Below are 19,475 nucleotides of genomic sequence, written 5' to 3'. Positions count from 1 at the left end.
GGCCACAACAGCAAAAGGGAGGCGAGCAGCAGTGACTATTGCAATTCTTGCTCTCTCCAAGTCAGGACCTGGAACTGGTGCCCTGTTCACATACCCCTAGTTAAACTTCTGCTTTTGGAAATCTTACTTTTGATCTTTCTTTGTCAATCACTGAATCTAATTAAAGCTCCCCCTGCTGGAAGTTATAAGACCACTTTTGTATATTTGAAAAAAATAGCAATTTGAGATTAAAATGCTCTTGGGGGTATATTATTTCATTTATAGGGTCATAATGCCTGTTAATGATACTGTAAGTTACATCTATTCACCCTATGCATAGAGTCATAAAACCCTATGTGCCTCTCCAATGAATAGTGACTACACTTTTGGTTTGATATTTGGGCTGTGTGGTAAGACATGATTAGGAAGTCATCATCATTAATAGGGGATAAAATGTAAGAAATGTGGGATTCTAAAAATAAATTTTAAAAAGTGAAATGCTGGACAAAAATGTAATATACTTAAGGATTATCCTAACACAAGTTACGAGGGACAGAGATGCTACATTTTTTTTAAATTGTGGGGATTGTAATTGCTCTGGTGAAGAAGAATTTCTAAAAGAAACACTAATGCTGGTCTAATCAGCTTTAGCAAGAATAAGTGGCACAAGGAACTGTTTTCTGTTTCTGAGTTTGCAAAATATTCAGATCATCATAGCTGTTCTTATAAAATCTATTTCATTCAATTTATTCATTAGTAAATGTGTTCACAAATGCTGATAAATAGCTCCCCCTTTCAGTCATCTGATTTGCTACTTGCAAAATGGCAGTTTACATTGTTGAGACACAGCAATTCCAACAATGTTATCGTCCACATGCAAGCAGCCAGTGAATTTTTAGAGGCTGTCTCAGACAGGCCTGCGTGTGGGTGTCTGTTCTTGTTCCTTGCTAATAAATGCTTCATCTTTGCCTGTAATTGTGGCAGAATGGAAATGGTGCTTGGGAGCCTGGCTGTGAGATTGCAGCAAATGGATGCAACCTATGTTTAATGTAGTGACACTAATGAATTCTGAGAATTAATTTTCAGCTAAGAAAGCATGATGGAAGGTACTAGAATTTCAAATTAGATAATGGATTGACTTTCATCAAGGCCAATATGTATAATGTTTGTTTCCTTTTCAACCTCTACTTATTTATCCCTCTTGTTATTCTATAGCCACACAGACCAAATATGACTATAATTTCAGCATACCTTACATGGAACATGTCTTGTAATAGATTTTCTAACCAATTTGTACAATGCAAAATATGAGTCTCATTGCCTGGATTTTCATTTAGAAGTTCCATGGGCCAAACAAATTGAATTAATTTGCAGAGGCCATAGGCTTATTGTTTTTACTTGCATTTAGAGTACTGTGGATGTTTGTTGGAACATAGTTACTATAAGTAATATCTAAATTGGCTCTAACTAAATGGTCCATTGGATATCAGTAGATATTTTACTTTAAATCTTTTTCTTATCTCAGAAGTAGTTCTTTTTGTGACTAGAACTTTTCAAACATCTTTTCAGTAATGCAATACATATTTTGACTTGCACCAAGCAATAAGATAGGCAGTGCTGTGGTTGACCCACTGCTGCCTTTGATCTACTGTCTTTTAAAAAACATGAAAAAGAAAGCGTTTTGGGAAGCAGCTTGTGAGAATGTTAGCACAACCAAAGTACATGAACAGTGCAAGACTTTGCAAGACTGCCACTGTCAGTTAAGAAGTCTAGGATTTTAGCCAAAAAAGTGGTAGATATTCATCTTTTAAATGTAAATGTTTGTGGATATCAAAGGCATGTGTGCTACTGCTTCTGCTTGATTTTTCCTGGATATTGCCAGATTTTCCCGAAGGCTTTCAAACACGCTGAAGTGTTGAATGTAGTTTGTTTGCCGCAAAATGTGGTGTGTGAAAATGAAGATAGAATTTGGACAGTCAAGTGATGTTTAGGGTCCCAGTCACAGTGGCCTGAAGTACCCCTAATGGTATGAATACATAGGTTAGGTTTGGAATCCTTGCACTCAAGCAGCCTTTACTCTTCATTTTTCCACATGCTTTTCCACTGTCTCACAGTGAATTTCAGAGGAGATTACTGTTTCTTATCTACAAGATTGCTCAGCTTCACACAAGCTTTAACTCAATAAGAAGGGGTAACTCCCCAATGAGGAAATGGGATTCTGCTGTCACATATTCTTCACAGGAGCACAGGAGTATATAGTCACTTCAGTAGCCTCTCCTGCTGCTCTGGTCAGGCAGACTTAGGTACTAGACATTTAATAAAATTCTTTTGAAGAAAAAGATAGTGTCAGTGCTGGCTGCCAGCTTAAGAAACAACTACATTATTAAATGTTGGGAGTGACTCTGGCAGTCTGTCACTTCCTCTTCCACTAAACACAGAGGAGGAGTCCCAAGAACTGTTGTTTTAGAGCTAATAATAGCTAAGGAACATGTAACACATACATTAGCAGTAACCACAGTTCATGTGCAGCATGCATATACATACTGCAGTCATTATTCTAAAGTAGAGGAGATACTGGAAGAGTACATGTTCCTGGGACTGCCAAGTAGTAAAGTCCTATTTTTTTGTCCAAAAACTCCAAATATTTCACTCTGAGGGTACAACAATTTTACAAAAATCTGCATGTCTAGTTGACATATGAAAATGCCCCTTTCTTTTAAGCTGTTTAACTAACCAATTCTACATCATACAAAGAGAACAAAGCACTCATTGATGCCAAAAGCTCTCATTCTGCTCTGTAGAAAAGATCGATTGACTGTGAACTGAATACACAGAGAAGAAACCAATATATTGAAACCACTTTGCAACCCTGACAGAGTTTAGCTGTATCATGCAAGATGAATCTCAGAGGTACCTTGGAGACCCCACGTTTGAAATAGGTCTATACCTCTTTTTGGGTGGTGAAAGATAATGAAAAATAATCCATCTTCTTGCTGACTTGCTGAATTTTTCCTTTTATTTAGGACAAGGATCCGTGGACACTTCTAGACTGATCAACTGACTCATCAGCTCTATTCTGCTATGAGTTGGTGTAGCTTTATTTGTAATTCAGGCGAAATCCTAGATACAAATTTATTACAATGCCTATGACTGAGAGCATTTGAGGGTTAGTAGAGAATGAATGAGGCATATGGATAAACAGCATGCAGAACTTCTATATAAGTTACAAAGTTGAACAGGATGCTGCATAGAAGGTTAATAATTACAGCTACTATTGGTTTCAGTTTTTTTTCACTCTGGGTAACAGCCCAGCACTGGAACAAAGGACCAAATCAATTAATAACTTTCTTTCTTTTGAGCCTCCTGTTGCTGTATAAATATTAATATAGTGCCAAAATATGCAAAGCATGCTAAATTAAATTGAATTTGTATTGAATATTAAAAAATTAACAAGAAGGCAACTATCTTAATCTTTTAGGAAGCTGCTTCCATATAGGTTAGCAAGAACACCAGCTGCTTACATTTGATCTCTCTTATAACCCCCTCCCCCCCAACAAGGACTCCCAGGAAACCCCCATCTTTGCACAAGCTTCAACTTCATTTCTTTACAAAACTTGTGGCCTACAATGCCATAAATTCCAATTTTAAGATGCTTACATTTTAAATAAGCAACAAACAGAAAAAGGAGAGGGAGAAAAGATTTCACTCTCAAGAATTCATACTAAATGTAGATATTTATTTTAAGCCTGTAAGTGTTATGACCTTCCCCAATCACTTTACATTATGACCTTTTCTCATAGCTGTTCCCCTAAAATTTCCCCCAATGTCCCCCAAATGTTGTCCTTTCATTTTTTCTCTACCAATGCCCTTTGTACTGCAGCAGGCTTTGGTTGCCATGTCGGAGCCAGGTCACACTTCCTTCTCTCCCGTCTGTTGGGTTGGGCCTGGGCTATGCCCGCTGGGTTATGTCCCCCCTCTTCTGCTCACAGTGCCAGGCAATGCCCCCTTCCTTCAGCAGTGCTGGACCATGCCCTCTTCCCCCCTGCAGGGCCATATTGGGGCTGGCTGGCCCAAGCCCTCTTTCACCGTGCAGCTGGATTCGGGCCAGGCTGCCCCTCTCCCCCACTACACAGCTGGATGGGCCCCCACTGGATTTGGCCCACAGAGGAATCAGGCAATTTTCATCTGGCCCGTTGGCTAAAAAGGTTGAGCACCATTGTTCTAGTAGGTAAGTCCTACTGACTTTGGAAAACAAGGGCAAAGCTTATGAGAAAGCAAAAATATGTCCTTGATTATCCTATGTTTGTACTGCTTCAGCTGTCATTCTGGATAACTTCCTACAGGGGACCTTTTGCAGATCAGCCTCTAGGAGGTGCTGACAATAGCTCTGTCTCTTGTGTGTCAGAAATTAAGGGGATCCTGGGGCTTCAGGCTAAGTCTTGTCTAAGATTGGGCCTTGAACATGAACAATAAAATTGTGGTCTGAGTAGAAGGATTTCAAACCTCCCCTTGATTTTGGTAGGGCTACAATTTCACCTGCATTTATTTTAGAAAAATATTCTTTAGGAAGTGGATGTTTATGAGGATGAATTGGCATCACCAAAACGTGTCTGGCATTCCTGCTATGACTTTCAGGTCTCACCACTGAGAATTGGCCTCAGTGCGATTCCATCATGGCAACTTTTATGTCCAGAAGGGCTCACTATATGTTATTTACTTGAACTCCAGAAAAAAAAATGAGAACAAAACTGGCTTCCAATATTTTTTACTGTATTTCTGTTATATTTATTATTGTTTTCTTGACAAAACTGCAGTAATGATTTTGTAATTAAGTAGGTAATTTTGTAATATACTACATGTAGGAGTATGAACTGCTGGATGTTTTAGCCATTGGCTACCTTAGTATCTAAATACTCCTAGTAGAGGTTCTGGGTATAGTCCATAAGGTTTCTGCAGACTCTCCAGGTGTAACTGAGAATAAAATTTGTCCTAATGTCTTCAATAGTGCAAGTTGAAATGATTCCACATTATTTGTACTTTTAACAGTACTTTGTTTTCTATGTGGAACTCTGTAATTTCTTGAACAAGTTTTGTACTAATCTTTATTTTTTTTACTTTCTTAAGAACATTTGGATGTTGTCTTTGCATATGATATTATTAGTTATATCAAAATACAATTTCTTGTCTATTAGTTTATGTATGTATGTATGTATAAATAAATATATATGTATATACTCTACACAAATTCACAAACATGCTTTATTTCATTATACCATGGATGAGGTACATTGTGCCATTTATCATGTATGCTATCATACCATATTGTATCATATTGCATCATACTACTAAAGTGGTAGAAGTCAAATATGTGTTCACTATAAATTTTTATATCCCCATTTTAGACACCTAAATCACTAATTTTATTAACTAAACAATACATGATTTTGTATATTTGGTAATTTTGTTTTTTTCTCTCATAATTAATAGTGTTTAGTGATATCTCTCCTTATAAATATAGTCATACATATACTCATTATCTGTTTCTATAGAGAAGGGCATAAATTTAAGCAAAGGATGACCTGCGCAATATGGGTACATTGACTTTTAAACATCCTGAAGAACAAGAAACAAAGCAGCCAACTCCCTCCCCCCCACCAACCTGAGAACCTGTAAAGCCAAATGATGGATTCTTTTCATGGGAGGGCAGAACTGTTATTTATAACCATGCAGTCAGAAAAATAGAGATAATGTAGGTTTTGTTGGTTGAGTTTTTTTCTAGCAGGAAGCTCCAGTTGTAACAGATAGCAATGTTCTTTAAACCAGATGCAAAATTGGAAGAACATTTTACAGACTGTCTTTTCTGGATTGGATGATAGGTCAGCAAGAAGGGTCTATGAAATGGTTTTTAAGGACCACAGCTATTAACTTTATTTTGAAAGACAGGATTATTTTAGGAGCCTGGCTTTAGACTCCAGTAAAATATTCAAGGTGAGGCTGAGCTTTAATAAACTTCTAGTGTGTTTTGTCATGTCAGAATTCATTAAAATGTACTATATTTTAGGTATAATTTAAAATCTAAAGTTTGCAATTGATAGAGTGTCAAGTACTGTAAAAAGTATTAGGATCACTGTTCTTTTTGTGTAAAGGTATATCCTGGTCAAGTTTTCCAAGTAAAATCTTCTTTAACTGTATATATGAAGTAACTGCTTCATAAATATCAAATAATACAAAGCTAAGTATAAAACATTTTAATTTGAAAACATCTCTTCAGAAGAACCCACCTCGGACTGAGTTTACATCAAATTCATGAAACTGATGGCTAGATGCTGGATAGTCATTTATACTGAGTTGCAATTTTTCTTGTTCTGATATGCAAATGACATCTGTATCATATTGATATAAGGCAAATAGAATAAATTAATGGACAGAGGAATTAAAGGACACTTGTGAAAAAGTCCAGTGTTTTAACAGCAATTTTCTATTTGGACCATAGCATTCCAGCTTTAATGGAATTGAATTATACTCTTAATCATGTCTTCCTAGATGCTTAGATCTTTATTTGTTATTGTATTTGCTAGTTAAATCTTATTATGTGCTAATTGAACGGGATCTGTCAGCTTATTCCTAAATCATCTGCTCCCCCTTCTGTGACACTGAACTTTTACATCTGGGTTTGCAGTGAAATCTGTCTCTCTCTTCTTCTTCTTCTTCTTTTTTATTTTCTAATCTAAATCAAGTAGATTTGCTGATTTACTCAAGTTCTTATATTAGCACCTAGAAACTCAGTATGATAGCCCCTTGAAATATTACTTGTCTATTAAAAAAAATCAAATTGTTTTGATTCATGATGGCTGACTTATTTTAACAGGTTAAATCCTACGCACTTTATCAATTAAAATGCCCATTGGGATATATGTAAGGAACTAGGAAGAACTACAGGAATATGCTCATAGCTCTTAGATAAAAAATAGTTTTCGTGGATACTTCAGTCATTATTAAAATTATATCTTAAACGTATACCATTTGTCTTTTTGCAAAAGTGAAATATATTTGTTGACCCAGGTTCTGTTCAGTTACATTAATATAAATGTGGAGGAACTCCACTGAATTATATAATGTTATTCTAGACTTATTCCAATGCAAATGAATAGTAAAATGTGGTCCCTTTGTACATTTAGTAAGCCCAATTCATTGGTGGGGGAACCTGCTCCACATCACAGTACCTGCCAAACAATATGCCAAGTGTAATGTTCAGTTAAAAGGAAATGATTTTATAACTAAAACATTTACTGTATGCATAACACTTTTGCTGTGCTTCACAGGTGTCTTATTAAGGATTTTGAAAACCGTCCTTCAGTCACCCACCTTTTAGAGCACCCGTTTATTAAACAAGCCCATGGTAAGGATATGTCTTTGCAAAAACAGCTGGCTGATCTCATCCAAGCACAACAACAGTTAGGCTCCATAACCAAAACAAGGTACTGTGCAATTCACTGTTCTGTGGCTTTTAACTAGTCCTGGAAACACAATTTAAAATTCTTAATTTTCAGACCTTTACTATTTCAAATGATCACATAAATGCATTCATTGTGAATTTCATTTGTATTAAGTGCTGCTTGCTAAATGAATGGAGAGTGGCAAGAAATAAGTTTCCCTAATCATGCCTTTATAGCTAATTTTGTTCAACCAAAACACAAATCTCTCTCTTTCTCTTTGCCATTGAATTATGTTTTTATACATATTAATTGAGTGGATTCATCATTAACACTGCTAACAGTGTAGGACTCTTCATTGATTGGCAAATAAGCCTTTTAAACCAAGGAGACAGAAATTCATAAGTTGGTAGCACACATAAATGTAAACAGTAAAGTGACTGCTAAGAAAGATTAAGAATTGAACAATTTAAGCCTTTTGAAGGGCTTGATTAGATATCACTAGTGAGGTAGCTGTAGAATGATTGTTTTATTTGTGGTTTAATAACAACTATTAACATTTATGCAGCCTAAAACTTAAACTTAAAAAATGTGTTTAATAAAAAGCAATGACTATTTATCAGCAGACGGTATTTTTCCAGTATCCTTTGAGGCTGCCTGTAAGAAATGTCTCGGTTTGATTACCGTCCAGAGGGTGGCAGAATTTCACTGCTTTGAAAGAGAATTTAAATGCAAATGAATACACCTTCCTAAGCTCAGCAATCATTTTGTAATATAAAATTTGTCTAGTACTAGATAAGCTCTGGCCCATTATTATAAACAAATACCTACTAATGTTGATGAAGAAAATTAAATGTCATGATTCATGTCATAAAAATGTATATACTTTAAGAATTTGCTGCTTAAAATCTAAAAGCCAAAATGTATATGTACAAGCTAAAATACAGCAATAGGTAGAAGTGCAGTTTCAAGGTGAATGTGTCTTTCTGAATGTTATAATGGGAAATATTATATTACTCCCTCTTCTAGGCCAAGGAATGAAATGCAACAGGCTCACTCTATAACAGTTGCTCTGTTACCACATAAAACCCTATGGATCAAATTATCTTTAGTTGTAGTTCAGTGTGAGATAGTGTAGGAAAGCAGCAGAAATATTTTCTAGGATCTTTGTGCACCCTGCAGAAAATCTAGTAACCATTTTGTACTTGGGCTTCATGAAACTCAAAAACTGCTTCTTCCTACTGCCCAAGGGTATCTGTTTCCACAAGAGAGTCAAAATCATGTCTATGACTTTCTCTGTGCCAGGGTTGCCAACCAAAAATATTTTTTTATTGACAATCTGCAGACTTGTTACTGACAATAAAATATTTTACTGACACTTTTTTTACTGATATAGTCTTTACATAATGTAAATATAATAAATATAACTCCCTGCCCTTCTGTCAAGTTCCAGTTAGAAGGACTGGGGTCAAATTTAGGGGTTTAACATTAAACATGGTAAAAAAAAAAAGGAAGAAAGTAAGTTTGGTTGTCAGTAAAAAACTTTCATTAAAAATATTGTTCTTGGGTTGGCAACACTTATCCCCATAAATACCTTGGGCAGCATTGGTTCTAAGTACCTGGGGGGCCTGAGGGCCCTGGCACCCCTCAGGAAGAGGCATAGGGTGACTATGCATCTCTAATTGGGCAGGACAGGAGAATCTAGTCCTAGTTCTGGCTGCATGACTCCAGGACAGCATTTGTCCTGGATTCCCAGTATCATATAAGGATCTGGGTTTTCCATTCACAGTGGAAAACGCAGGAAATGGTGGGTTTCCGCTTGCAAACTGACAGAGTTCCAGCCTGCAAGGGAATGCGGGGAAAGGGACGCAGGGGGTGCTACATCTATGTGTGCACATGCACACATTCACATGGCCAGGAATACAGCCCCAGACAGCGATGGAGAGCAGCTCCTTCAGCTGCCTGCAGGTAATTCTATGGGGGAGTGGGCAGACTGAGGACCCCATGGTGAGGGAGGGGTGTATCAGAACCTGGGCTTGCAGTCACTGCCCAGCCAGGGCAGTGCCTGGGGCCCACAGCTGGGGTGCAGAGTGGGACAGAGCCATGATCAGCTTGTCCAGGGGGCAGGAGTCGGGGTCATCTCCCTGTTGCTGTGCGCACTGCTGGAGATGGGAGATGGAGAGGCACATGCCCCCTCAGAGTCATGCACAAGTTGGGGGCAGATGCAGGCTTCCTGATGTGGGCTTGAGGCTCCCTGCCTTGCTACCAACCTTCCAGGAGCCCTATGCCAGCTGCGCTTTGCCTGCCTGGCAGAAGCAGGGGTGCCAGCAGCAGTGGCAATGCAAAGTTGTTCCCCCTGCTGCCACCAGGTGGCCAGGGGTTGCTTTGTCATGGCAGCATGGCTGGTATGGGCTCCCAGGTGCAGGGCTGCAGGGCAGGGAACCTGTAGCAGGCCGCTTATATCCACCCCCTGCCCCCGACAGGCTCTGCTCAGCTCTGCTCTGCTCTGGGCATCATCATAGGCCTACCCCAGTAAAAATAAAAATCAGTGCTTATGCTGGGCAGGACTCTTTCTCTCTCTTGTAGAACAATCCCTCTCATAAAAATGGGCTGCGTTTATTCATATGCAACCATATAGACAGTATACATTTAATAGACATGATTAGAGATTGAACCGTAGTATAACCAAATTAAATTAAAATGGAGTCTGTAAGTATATGCAAGTATACCCCTATATAATACCTGTAATATCGAATACTTGAATTGATTAAAATTGATACTCTCCCTGTATAAATTAATTTTAAATATAGATAATTTATATAGTATAATGTATTTCTTTATGTTGCAACAATATAAATATATAATTTACATAGGCATAGATATGTAGACACAATCCATTTTTATTTGATCACATTTATAAGCATACACTTACGTATGCATTTGTGTGTGTGTGTGTGTATAGACTGTATGGCACAGGTATTATTAATTCCTCTATATGTCTCTCTGGTAGGCTCTTAGGCCACCAATAGTTTTGCTGGTCAAGTATTAAAACTCTGTAGTTCTTCTGCAGAGTCTAGCAGTACCATTCCCAACACTTAGGAGCTTATTGCACAGTAAATTTGGTCCACTGGTCCACCTCCAGACCAGTGCCATCCAGGGGACAGAGGCCACATGTTGGGGCAGCTAACCCTACCCTGCTGCCCCTCCTCACAGGTCCCTCTGCACTTGGATGCAGGTGAAAGAGTGTCCATCAGGAAGTGTCCCAGGGAGTATGGGCCCCAGTAGTGTGTGTCAGCACAGGAGGGTTCTGTTTCATGGTAGGGCAGCTTGTTTGTTCGGTTCATTCAGGAAGAGCTGAGCTACATTGGGATGTGCAAGCCATGGACACACCTCTGTAAGGGGGCTGGCTTCTGCTTAAACACCTGGTGGTGATTCTCTGCTCTCTCTGGTACAAACATTACACTTCTACTGGTACAAATGATTGAAATCTGGTCTATACCCAAAACAGAACAGAAGTTCAGTGCACACAGACTGGTTTAAAAATAGCAGAACCTGGTCTAAGATTTTGGGCCCCTTCCATTTACACTAAGGGGTGAATGTGTGTTCTATTCACTACCAATCTAAACTACACTGCTTACAAAAAACCACGTAACTTAGATTGATTCTGGCTCAGGCTTTTTGAATGTCTATACCTAGCCTCTGTCTAGTATCAATGCTTGTATTTAGCTTCATTATTACATGGATCTTGAAATTAACTCAATGTTTCTGCATTTTATGGCTGGCTTAAATTTTGAATTTATGACTCTGTGGACAGACATTTTAAGCTATTTTTTTACAGACTGTTGGAAATTTATGGATAGTTGGCAACCCTGCTCCATGCCACCACATGGAGCTGGAAGCTGACAATACTGTGGAGGAAGGAAAGCAGGGTACAGCACCTAGAGATATAGTACAGCATACGCATTGCCCTTCAAGACTGAAGCAGAGGAACTTACTGACCAGAAATGCACCTGTGCTTATCTGGCAAAATCTAACTCTTTCCCTGTCCTGCTATTGTCACTAATACTCTACTCAGTGTTAAATTGCAGGCATATTATCCCAGTCCTAATATCCCACTGGGTTCACTGTCTGGTCCTAATTTCCCCTATGACTCTAGATCTTTTTTCTTTCTCCACAGTGAATCCCAGTCTCTTCACCCAGCCAGTCCCAGTACCCCTTCTCTTATTAGGGGTGTGCAAAGTGGGCCCTATTTGATTTGGCCCAAATCAGGGACAGTGATTCAATTCGTTGATTCAGATCACTGTCCCTGATTTGATTTGGCTGAATCTGAATCTGAAGATTCAATGCTGATTTGAATAATCAGAGATTTGGACACAGACACAGCTTTAAAAGCTTTTTCTACATACCTTGAGGTAGCAGGAGCGGCTCATGATCACTGTGAAGCTGGGGCGGATGGAGCGCAGGGGGTCCGCTTCCAGGTCTGCACAGGGGACCATGCGGTGGGGGCCCCCATGGCCTCACAGTTTGGCAGTCGGCCACAGGGGGACCCTGGATGCCCTCCCCAAATCCAGGAGGCACCAGTTGCCAAGCCGGAGGGGGGGGGGGCAGTACACTCCCCAGCAGACCCAGATGTGGACCAGAAGTACTTCTGGTCCACTTCTGGGTCAGCTGCCAAGCACGCTGGGGAGCCCCCCATGCTTCTGTGAGACACTCCATCTGCCCCACCATTGCAGTGTTCATGAGCCCCTACTACCTAGAGGTATATAGAAAAAAATGTCCAAATCTCTGAATCGTTCCGAATTTCTCTGAATCAGTTCGGAGGGTCCCAATTTGATTCGGAGAGATTAAAGGGTCCTCTGATTCAATTCAGATTCAGAGATTCAGCTACTGAATCAGGCTGAATCTCCGCCGAATCAAACTGGGGACCAAAACTTTACACAGCCCTACCTCCTATATCCTTCTCTGATCCATCTCCCACCTTATTCCCTAGGCTCCTCATAGTTTCTCCCAGGCCCCTTGCCTCATTCTCTTTTCCCAGCAAGATCTAATTCTCCCACTACATCCATTCTCCTTACAGGATCTGCATGCTGTGTCCTCACTGCACCTACTAGCTCCAAGTCTTCTTGTCTGGACAGTCCCAGACTCCCCTCTTCTCCAAACACCTTATCTGTTCTCTATGTCCTTCTCCCAACACACTCCCAGACAGAAACCCCCCAGGCAAAGCCAATATTCACATTGTCATCATTAGAAACTAAAGCCAGAGTTCGAGTAGCCTCAGATATAGATATAATAGGCATTTATACACATACTTTTTCCCAGTGACATGCCGGAGATCCGCCACTTTGGAGCAGACTCGATTAATCTGCACATGAGCTGAGGCAAATAGCACTGTGCCATGTGCAGTTGTATAAGCAGCAAAATGCATGTGAGTGTGCAGAAAATGGCAGTGGTGTGTTTTTGAACTAAAGCCCCTCCTATGTGTTTTAGTTCAAAAATGCGCTGCCACCATTTTCTCAGCGCTGACGTGCATTTCACCACTTATACAATTGTATGCATCACAGCACCGGGCGGTTTTCAAAGCACCTGGTGCTGTGATGCATGCATGTGTAAAAATGCCCACTGATGTTCAGAACTCAAATGTACAGGGGCTGTTTTTACACTGTAATTGCAGCTAATAATTGATGTTTACAACCTCAAAGTAATAGAGTTTGTTCCTTGCCCCTCCCAGTCCTGTGCCTATGATCTAACTGGCTCACTCTGTTTCCCTGTCTATTGAATCTCAACCTGCATTCCTACCATTTCAATTTCTTTGTCCAACCAGCCCCTCTCCCACTCTGTCACAGCTTCGCCAAGGCCCCTCAGAGAGACTTTCGAATCTTACTACATATCATCTGCACCCTCATTCATCCTCTTTCAGTACTTAGCTGAACACTCCAAAGCCTTGAGCATCTTCACAAAGCTATTGTTTTAAATGAAATAACCCTCTATTCATCATCCCTCAATTATGGAATTTCCACATACCAAGCTAAGATCCATGTTGTACAATATTCAGTTGTGAAGTAGTACAAAATGTAATTAAGGACCTGGCTTTACAGAAAAGGGATATGAAAGTAGCATCAATGAAAAGCTATATAACTTTCTGACATATTTTAAAAATAGTTTTCAGTACTGACTATGGCATTAGGAGAGCATGTGATGGTATCCTTTTGCATAAATTTATTAGCATTCATTTGTGTTGATTTGTAGAAGTCATCATACTGTAGCTTCACCCTTTGTAAGTAAATTTCCCACCTCACTTGCATAGTAAGAAAAGTTTTTAAAAGTGCCATCAGTTGTGTGCACTCTCTCTCTCAAATATGTGAATGTTTTTTTCTCTATATAAAATAATTTCATTCACCGCTACTTTCAATCTTTTTGAGAATGCCTAGCAACACTCTAAAAGAAAGATAATATTTTCCACTAAAAGTGCCATGGCAAACTGAAAATAAGTAATGTGATGTTCATGAGGATGCTGGGGTTAACACCACTTCTGGGGGAAAAGTGATGGTATCATTAATGAGAACAAGTGATCAAAAGGCTTCTATTTTATAATTCACTTGAAAGACTTTCAGCCTGGCAGAGCTCACCAGGGTCATACTTTGTTTGTCACTAATTCAGCACCTCTGTATTCTGTAGTGCTCTTTCATTCAAGCGATGAAGTAGCCAAACCTTGTTTATTTTGTGAAACCAGATAAGCCTACAGTAACATGATAATGCTGGAAGCTGAAAACCCTAATAGCACTGGCTTAGGAATATTATCCAATAATGTAACTGGGGTGGTGTAAGCAGGCACCTGCCCCAGGTGCCAGCTGTGAGGGGTGCAGGAATACCCTCCACACCAGGCAGTATTTGCCACAGTAGTGAAAACAGTGCTAAGTCTTAAGGCCTTGTTATGCAGTAAATTTAGTTGCTTCTGGAGCTCTTAACCCCTGGAGTAGCTGCATGTTAATACCTTTTAAGTGGCTTAAAGCACTTGATATTTGGCATAGACTTATGCCACACTAGAGCAGGATTATCTCCAATCTGCCTAATTTTGTTCCTGAACACTTTCCACAGCTATTCCACCCAAGTTGAAGTCCTTCAGTATCCCAGAATGCTCTGAAGTCTGTGGGGCCCAATCCTTTTTTCTCTGGAGCTCAGACAACGGCCACCATCCCAAATCCCACCAGCAGGGCACCGCCTGACTTCCCATGGGCCCAATTCTCCTTCCCCTGTAGCACCTGGTGGTTGCCTCTTGTGGGCAAGGACCACCTGAGCTCTGGAGAAAACAGGATCAGGCCTCTTGGGGCTCTGCTCTTGCTGAAACTGGCACAGGAGCTCCACATTGGGATCAGAGCTGCCAGGCTCTGCTCTCAGCATGAAATTTCAGTGAGACCAGAGAGTCCCAGGGAAGTTGCTTCTGCAGGTCTCTCTGATTTCGCTGAATTGGACATAGTGGTGGGTCTGCTCTCAGCCACGCAGGCCCTTCCTGCTTCTAGTCCTGTTTCTGCTCACCAAGCCTCTAGTGGTAAGTCACAGCTGTGCAGGTGAAGGACAGTCAGAGCATATTTTTCTCCTTACAGTGTGACTGCTCCACTAAACTGAACAACACTAAGCCGATTAACATTTGCTTGGCTTCCAGCATAAGGTCTAACAAGGTCCTTAAGGTATGTCTATACTGCACTATGAGCATTTGTATATATGTGTGTGCTTCAGTACTGGGCACCTTTAAAAGTGCCTGGCTCTGCAGCATGTGCATTTGTATAAATGGGGAAATGTGCATCAGCACTGGGAAAATGGCAGCAGTGTGCTTTTGAACTAAAACACATCAAAGGTGTTTTAGTTTAAAAATGCACTGCCACCGTTTTCTGTGCACTGGTGTTCATTTCACCATTTATACAAATGTACGCAATGCAGTGTCGGGTACATCAGCTTGTGTGCTCCGCAGACTTGATTAATCAAGTCTGCTCCGCCACACTGGATTTCCGGCGTGTCAGAGCAGACAAAGGTATGTGTATTAAATGCCTTATGGGACTGAAGTTTGTAGAGACATAGCAGAGTTGACTTTAAAATTGTTAGTCTATGAGGAGCTTTATTTTGCCACAGGCCATGTGTAGATGAAACAAGGGGCATGTGTGCCTGACACTTTAAAGCAAGCTAAATGTTTTTGTACCACCTTAATGGTGTCAGTGTTTGCACACTTTGGCAGCGTATTGAACATTAATTCCAGCCGCTGTAGGAAGTTTGGCAGGGTTATGCGCCTTAAATGACTTAGGGCGCAGCAAACTAAAACCTCTCTGAGGAGTTTTAGTTTGCTGCCCTTACAGCCATGGAGCGAAGCACTGGGCTCTGTGCAGCTCCAAGGCTCTGCAGGAAGCCCTGTAGGTAGCCTGGCAGCAGCCTGGGAAAGCAGCTCTGCCCAAGAAAAGCAGCAAGTCTGATCTTTTTTTTCCCCTCCCCTGGAGTCTGCTTTCCTGCCTAAGCTGCATGGGAGCTCAGTGCTTCCTTCTGCAGCTGTGGTGCCCCCTGGGACCACCTAAGTCAAGTGCCTGAGGGCAAGTGCTGCCAATGGGGGGGAGGGGGCACCACTACCACAGAGGGAGCACCCCCCCACACACACACCATGGCAGTCCAGGGACTGCTGCACCCACCAGCAACTCTCTGCTCCGTGCTGGAGAGGCAGTTACATCAGTGGGGTGTGTGCACAACATGGTTTAATTGGCCCTAAACTGAAGCGGTGTTTTTTAAAATCCACCACTTCAATTTAGGGCTCCCATTTCGTCTTCACGCCCACAGTTACCAGTTATCAGTACCAAGACACCTAGTTTAAAACGTAAAACAAGACAGTTAGGTTATGCCTACATGAGCTGTAGTCGCACCTTAAGTTTCTGTGTAGACATACTTTTGTAGTTATGCCCTACCCATTGTTCTCCTTGGAAAATAAAATATTATTAACTAATATAAGGTCTATCCTTCATCTCCAGTTATCCAGGATACTTAGACCATTCCTCTTAAATAAATTACTAGTCTCAGAGTAGTGTATCTTTCAGATCCAGGCTAGATGTTGCAGCCCATTCTATCGCTGTTGAAACAGCAAATTAATTCAGGAGCAAAAATTAGAAAACGATACTGAGGCCTGTCTTCTAAATGGACCAAGCCAAAAATAATCTGTTATTTTGGAGCTCTGCAACTGGTGCACTTCAGGGTTTGTTCTAAGCTTACAAGAAATCCCAAAGCCCATAAGGAGACACTTGGTCTTCACCGTGGCAGTTGTGACCATCTTGCATTCTGCTTTTTGGAATATATCTAGATTTCAAGAGAGCAGAAGCTTAACACAAGTCCCAGGGCTTTGGAACATCTTTCCAACAATATACCTTTCATTACTACCTTTGTTACAACAATACTCATATAATGTTTTCACTTTAGATTTTTTGGACCTAGGGGTGGGTATTCAATTTTTTTGAATAGATGTCAGCTACTGTCTATGAAGTAAGTCAATAGAATAGAACACTGGATTTTAGATATCATCGTTCAATGATATCAGTGAGTCCGTGGCTCGTGCCTCCACCCAGAAATCTGGGAACACTAAATTAATTACTAAGGTGTTCCAAATAAACAAAAAAACCTTCCTCACAAGCACTGTAACCAAAAAACAGATTTAATACAGAAAACAGGAAAAAAACCAAATGCAATGTGAAATGCTACTAACTACATGCCATGGTCTATAGCTTCCGCTGCAGCAGGGGAGCCTGCTTGAGAGCGCGGGTTCTTTGGCAGTGCAAGGGGCACCTCGGTGTTCTTGCAGGGATAATGGTGTGGTAATCTTTGCTCCCAGAGTGAGGCTATACATGTGTGCGGGGAGTGACTGCAGCTCCAGACAGCATTCATGCACCCCACGCTTCTGGGCTACATTATATGGCCTGCTGAATTGAAAACTGCAGGAATGCTCCAAAGGAACAGATTAATTAAAGGTTACAGTTGGCCCAAAACTGGCAGGATTAGAAACACCCAGGTTCCAACCCTCTTTAAGTTGCCAGCCCTAAATCCTGGCCAGCAAACCCAGGGAACAAATACTGTTTTTTCCAGTATTAATCCCTTAAAACCTCAAAAAAGAAAAAGGGGAAGAAAAAGAAGAGAGAGGAGTTCCCGGCCACTAGGACAATTTTCCCTCTCTCTCCCCTCTACCAGAGCTTCCTTTTTTGCTATCTGCAACTCCTTCTCTCTTGGAGGAGACTAAGCACATAGCCAAAACAAGAGGGGCTATCTTGTCCACATAAAAACACAATATACAGCAACTTAAATGTTTTAGTTTTCTCTCTTTCCTAGAGCCAATGTATATCATCAAATGTTAGCAAATGGATATTCATTGACAGCCCACCTTGGGATGAGAATAGTCTCATATCCATTAATATTTAGCTGCTCTAGGCAGGAACCATTTTTAAAAAATGTAAAGGAATGTTTTCAAACCAAAGCAAGTTACTAAACCTGCCTTTACATAAAGAACCTGAGATGCTGGGGAAGGAAGTCTCTTTATTGCCGTAGATGGTTATCTCATCTACTGAATGGTGATGGGAGAGAAAGTAATTTAGTTTGTTGCTATAGACTTGGATCCCACACAGCAATAAACAGACTAAAAAAATGGAGGGAAGTTGTATCTGAAGTCAGGTATAAACAATAGGATATGGATGCGTGATGCAGAAGTGGTTAACAGAGCTCCCATACACATGCAGTGTCAGTAAAGACTTTCTGACACAGTCTGTGAGCTGCGGATAAAACAGGATGTTGAGTGAAGTGGTTAAAATGTAGGCTATTTATAGGTGGATTGTAAATGTTCATGGAACATGCTTCATTAATTTGCATGTTGGAAAAGGTCAGAAATAGTTTTCATATTATCTGAATGATAATAATATAAAAATAGGACTGGGAATTGGACTAACTTTGTTTTATTCCCAGTCCTGTCACTAAATTTTTCTGTGACTTCTAGTAAATCATTTATTCTTAATCTACTTCAGCATTCCCTTTCCCCCCCCGCCAACCCCCACTTCTGGGTCTTTTAATGCTATCTTCTCTTTTGTTGCATTATATCTGTAAAATCGGATTGTAATCTTTTTGGTACTGAACCTCATCATTTACTTTTGCGGTGAAACACCTCCTATACTTTTATTCACTGTAAAGTTATGAATAAAGAGAAACCTGTGTAATATCTGAAGTTTTAGCTATTTATTGTGCCTTTAGGAAGGCTCAGGGAGAATATTAAGGTTTGTGGATACTGCAAATTATCACTTCATAATACTACCTTAGCTCTGTTTGTGTAGATAAATAGCTTGTTCTATAGTGTTTGGATAATACTAATATGTCTTTTGATCTCGAACTGTTTTTTGTGGTCAGTTGTTTTTTTGATTCATAGCCCAAGAGACTCCAGGATCCAGGCTGATTGCCAGCCTGCTGCAGGAAGAAATCAGATATCACTTATAACTTATAACTGGTCTTTGAGCTAACTTCATGGACAAATACAAACTGCAAAATTATGGACATTTCGTACAATTTATAAGCACAGACAAATGTTATCCCATCTTTTTTGCACATGCCAGGACTTCATCCTAACTTGGCAAAGTTGGCAGCTGGTTCAGCATTTAAACGGTGAAAGAAATATATGTCTACTTTGCAATATCCTTTAAGCTGTATTAAGGTCCACAGACAATAGTTAAATACTCTAGGGGATATGTAATACTCATGTTTAGAGGGAAAGCATCAAATCTGGGAAACCCAACATTCTACTTTTTCTTTTCCCTTTATATCTGATTGCAAAATCTTGACGACTCCAGCTGAATTTACCCCTGAAATTATATATTCCATTTTACTTTTAAAAATAAAAAATAAGTACAAGAAATATAACTTATAAGCAGATCACTTAGAAAGATGCCAACAATTCTGTGTTTGGCTAAATTTTGGAAAATGTCAGACAAAGTTCTTTGGGCAAATCTCATATCTTTTATTAGAACAATAAATAATTTAGTTGGTCTAATAAGAGATGTCAGATTTACA

At 40.1% G+C, this 19,475-nt stretch overlaps 1 protein-coding gene across 1 annotated transcript in view; it reads left to right on the top strand.

Moving 5' to 3' along the window:
• MYO3B (myosin IIIB) overlaps positions 1-19,475 on the top strand; it is a 219,885-nt gene that overhangs the window by 89,035 nt on the left and 111,375 nt on the right. Inside the window, exon 9 of the mRNA XM_019553538.1 lies at positions 7,302-7,457. Coding sequence (XP_019409083.1) covers positions 7,302-7,457 — 156 coding nt within the window. The remainder of the gene's footprint in view (positions 1-7,301; positions 7,458-19,475) is intronic.

Source organism: Crocodylus porosus, unplaced genomic scaffold (genome assembly GCF_001723895.1).
Source record: "Crocodylus porosus isolate Cpor-Errol unplaced genomic scaffold, CroPor_comp1, whole genome shotgun sequence".
In the NCBI taxonomy this organism is placed as follows: Eukaryota; Metazoa; Chordata; order Crocodylia; family Crocodylidae; genus Crocodylus; species Crocodylus porosus.
This window is presented reverse-complemented; position numbering and strand designations above follow the sequence as displayed.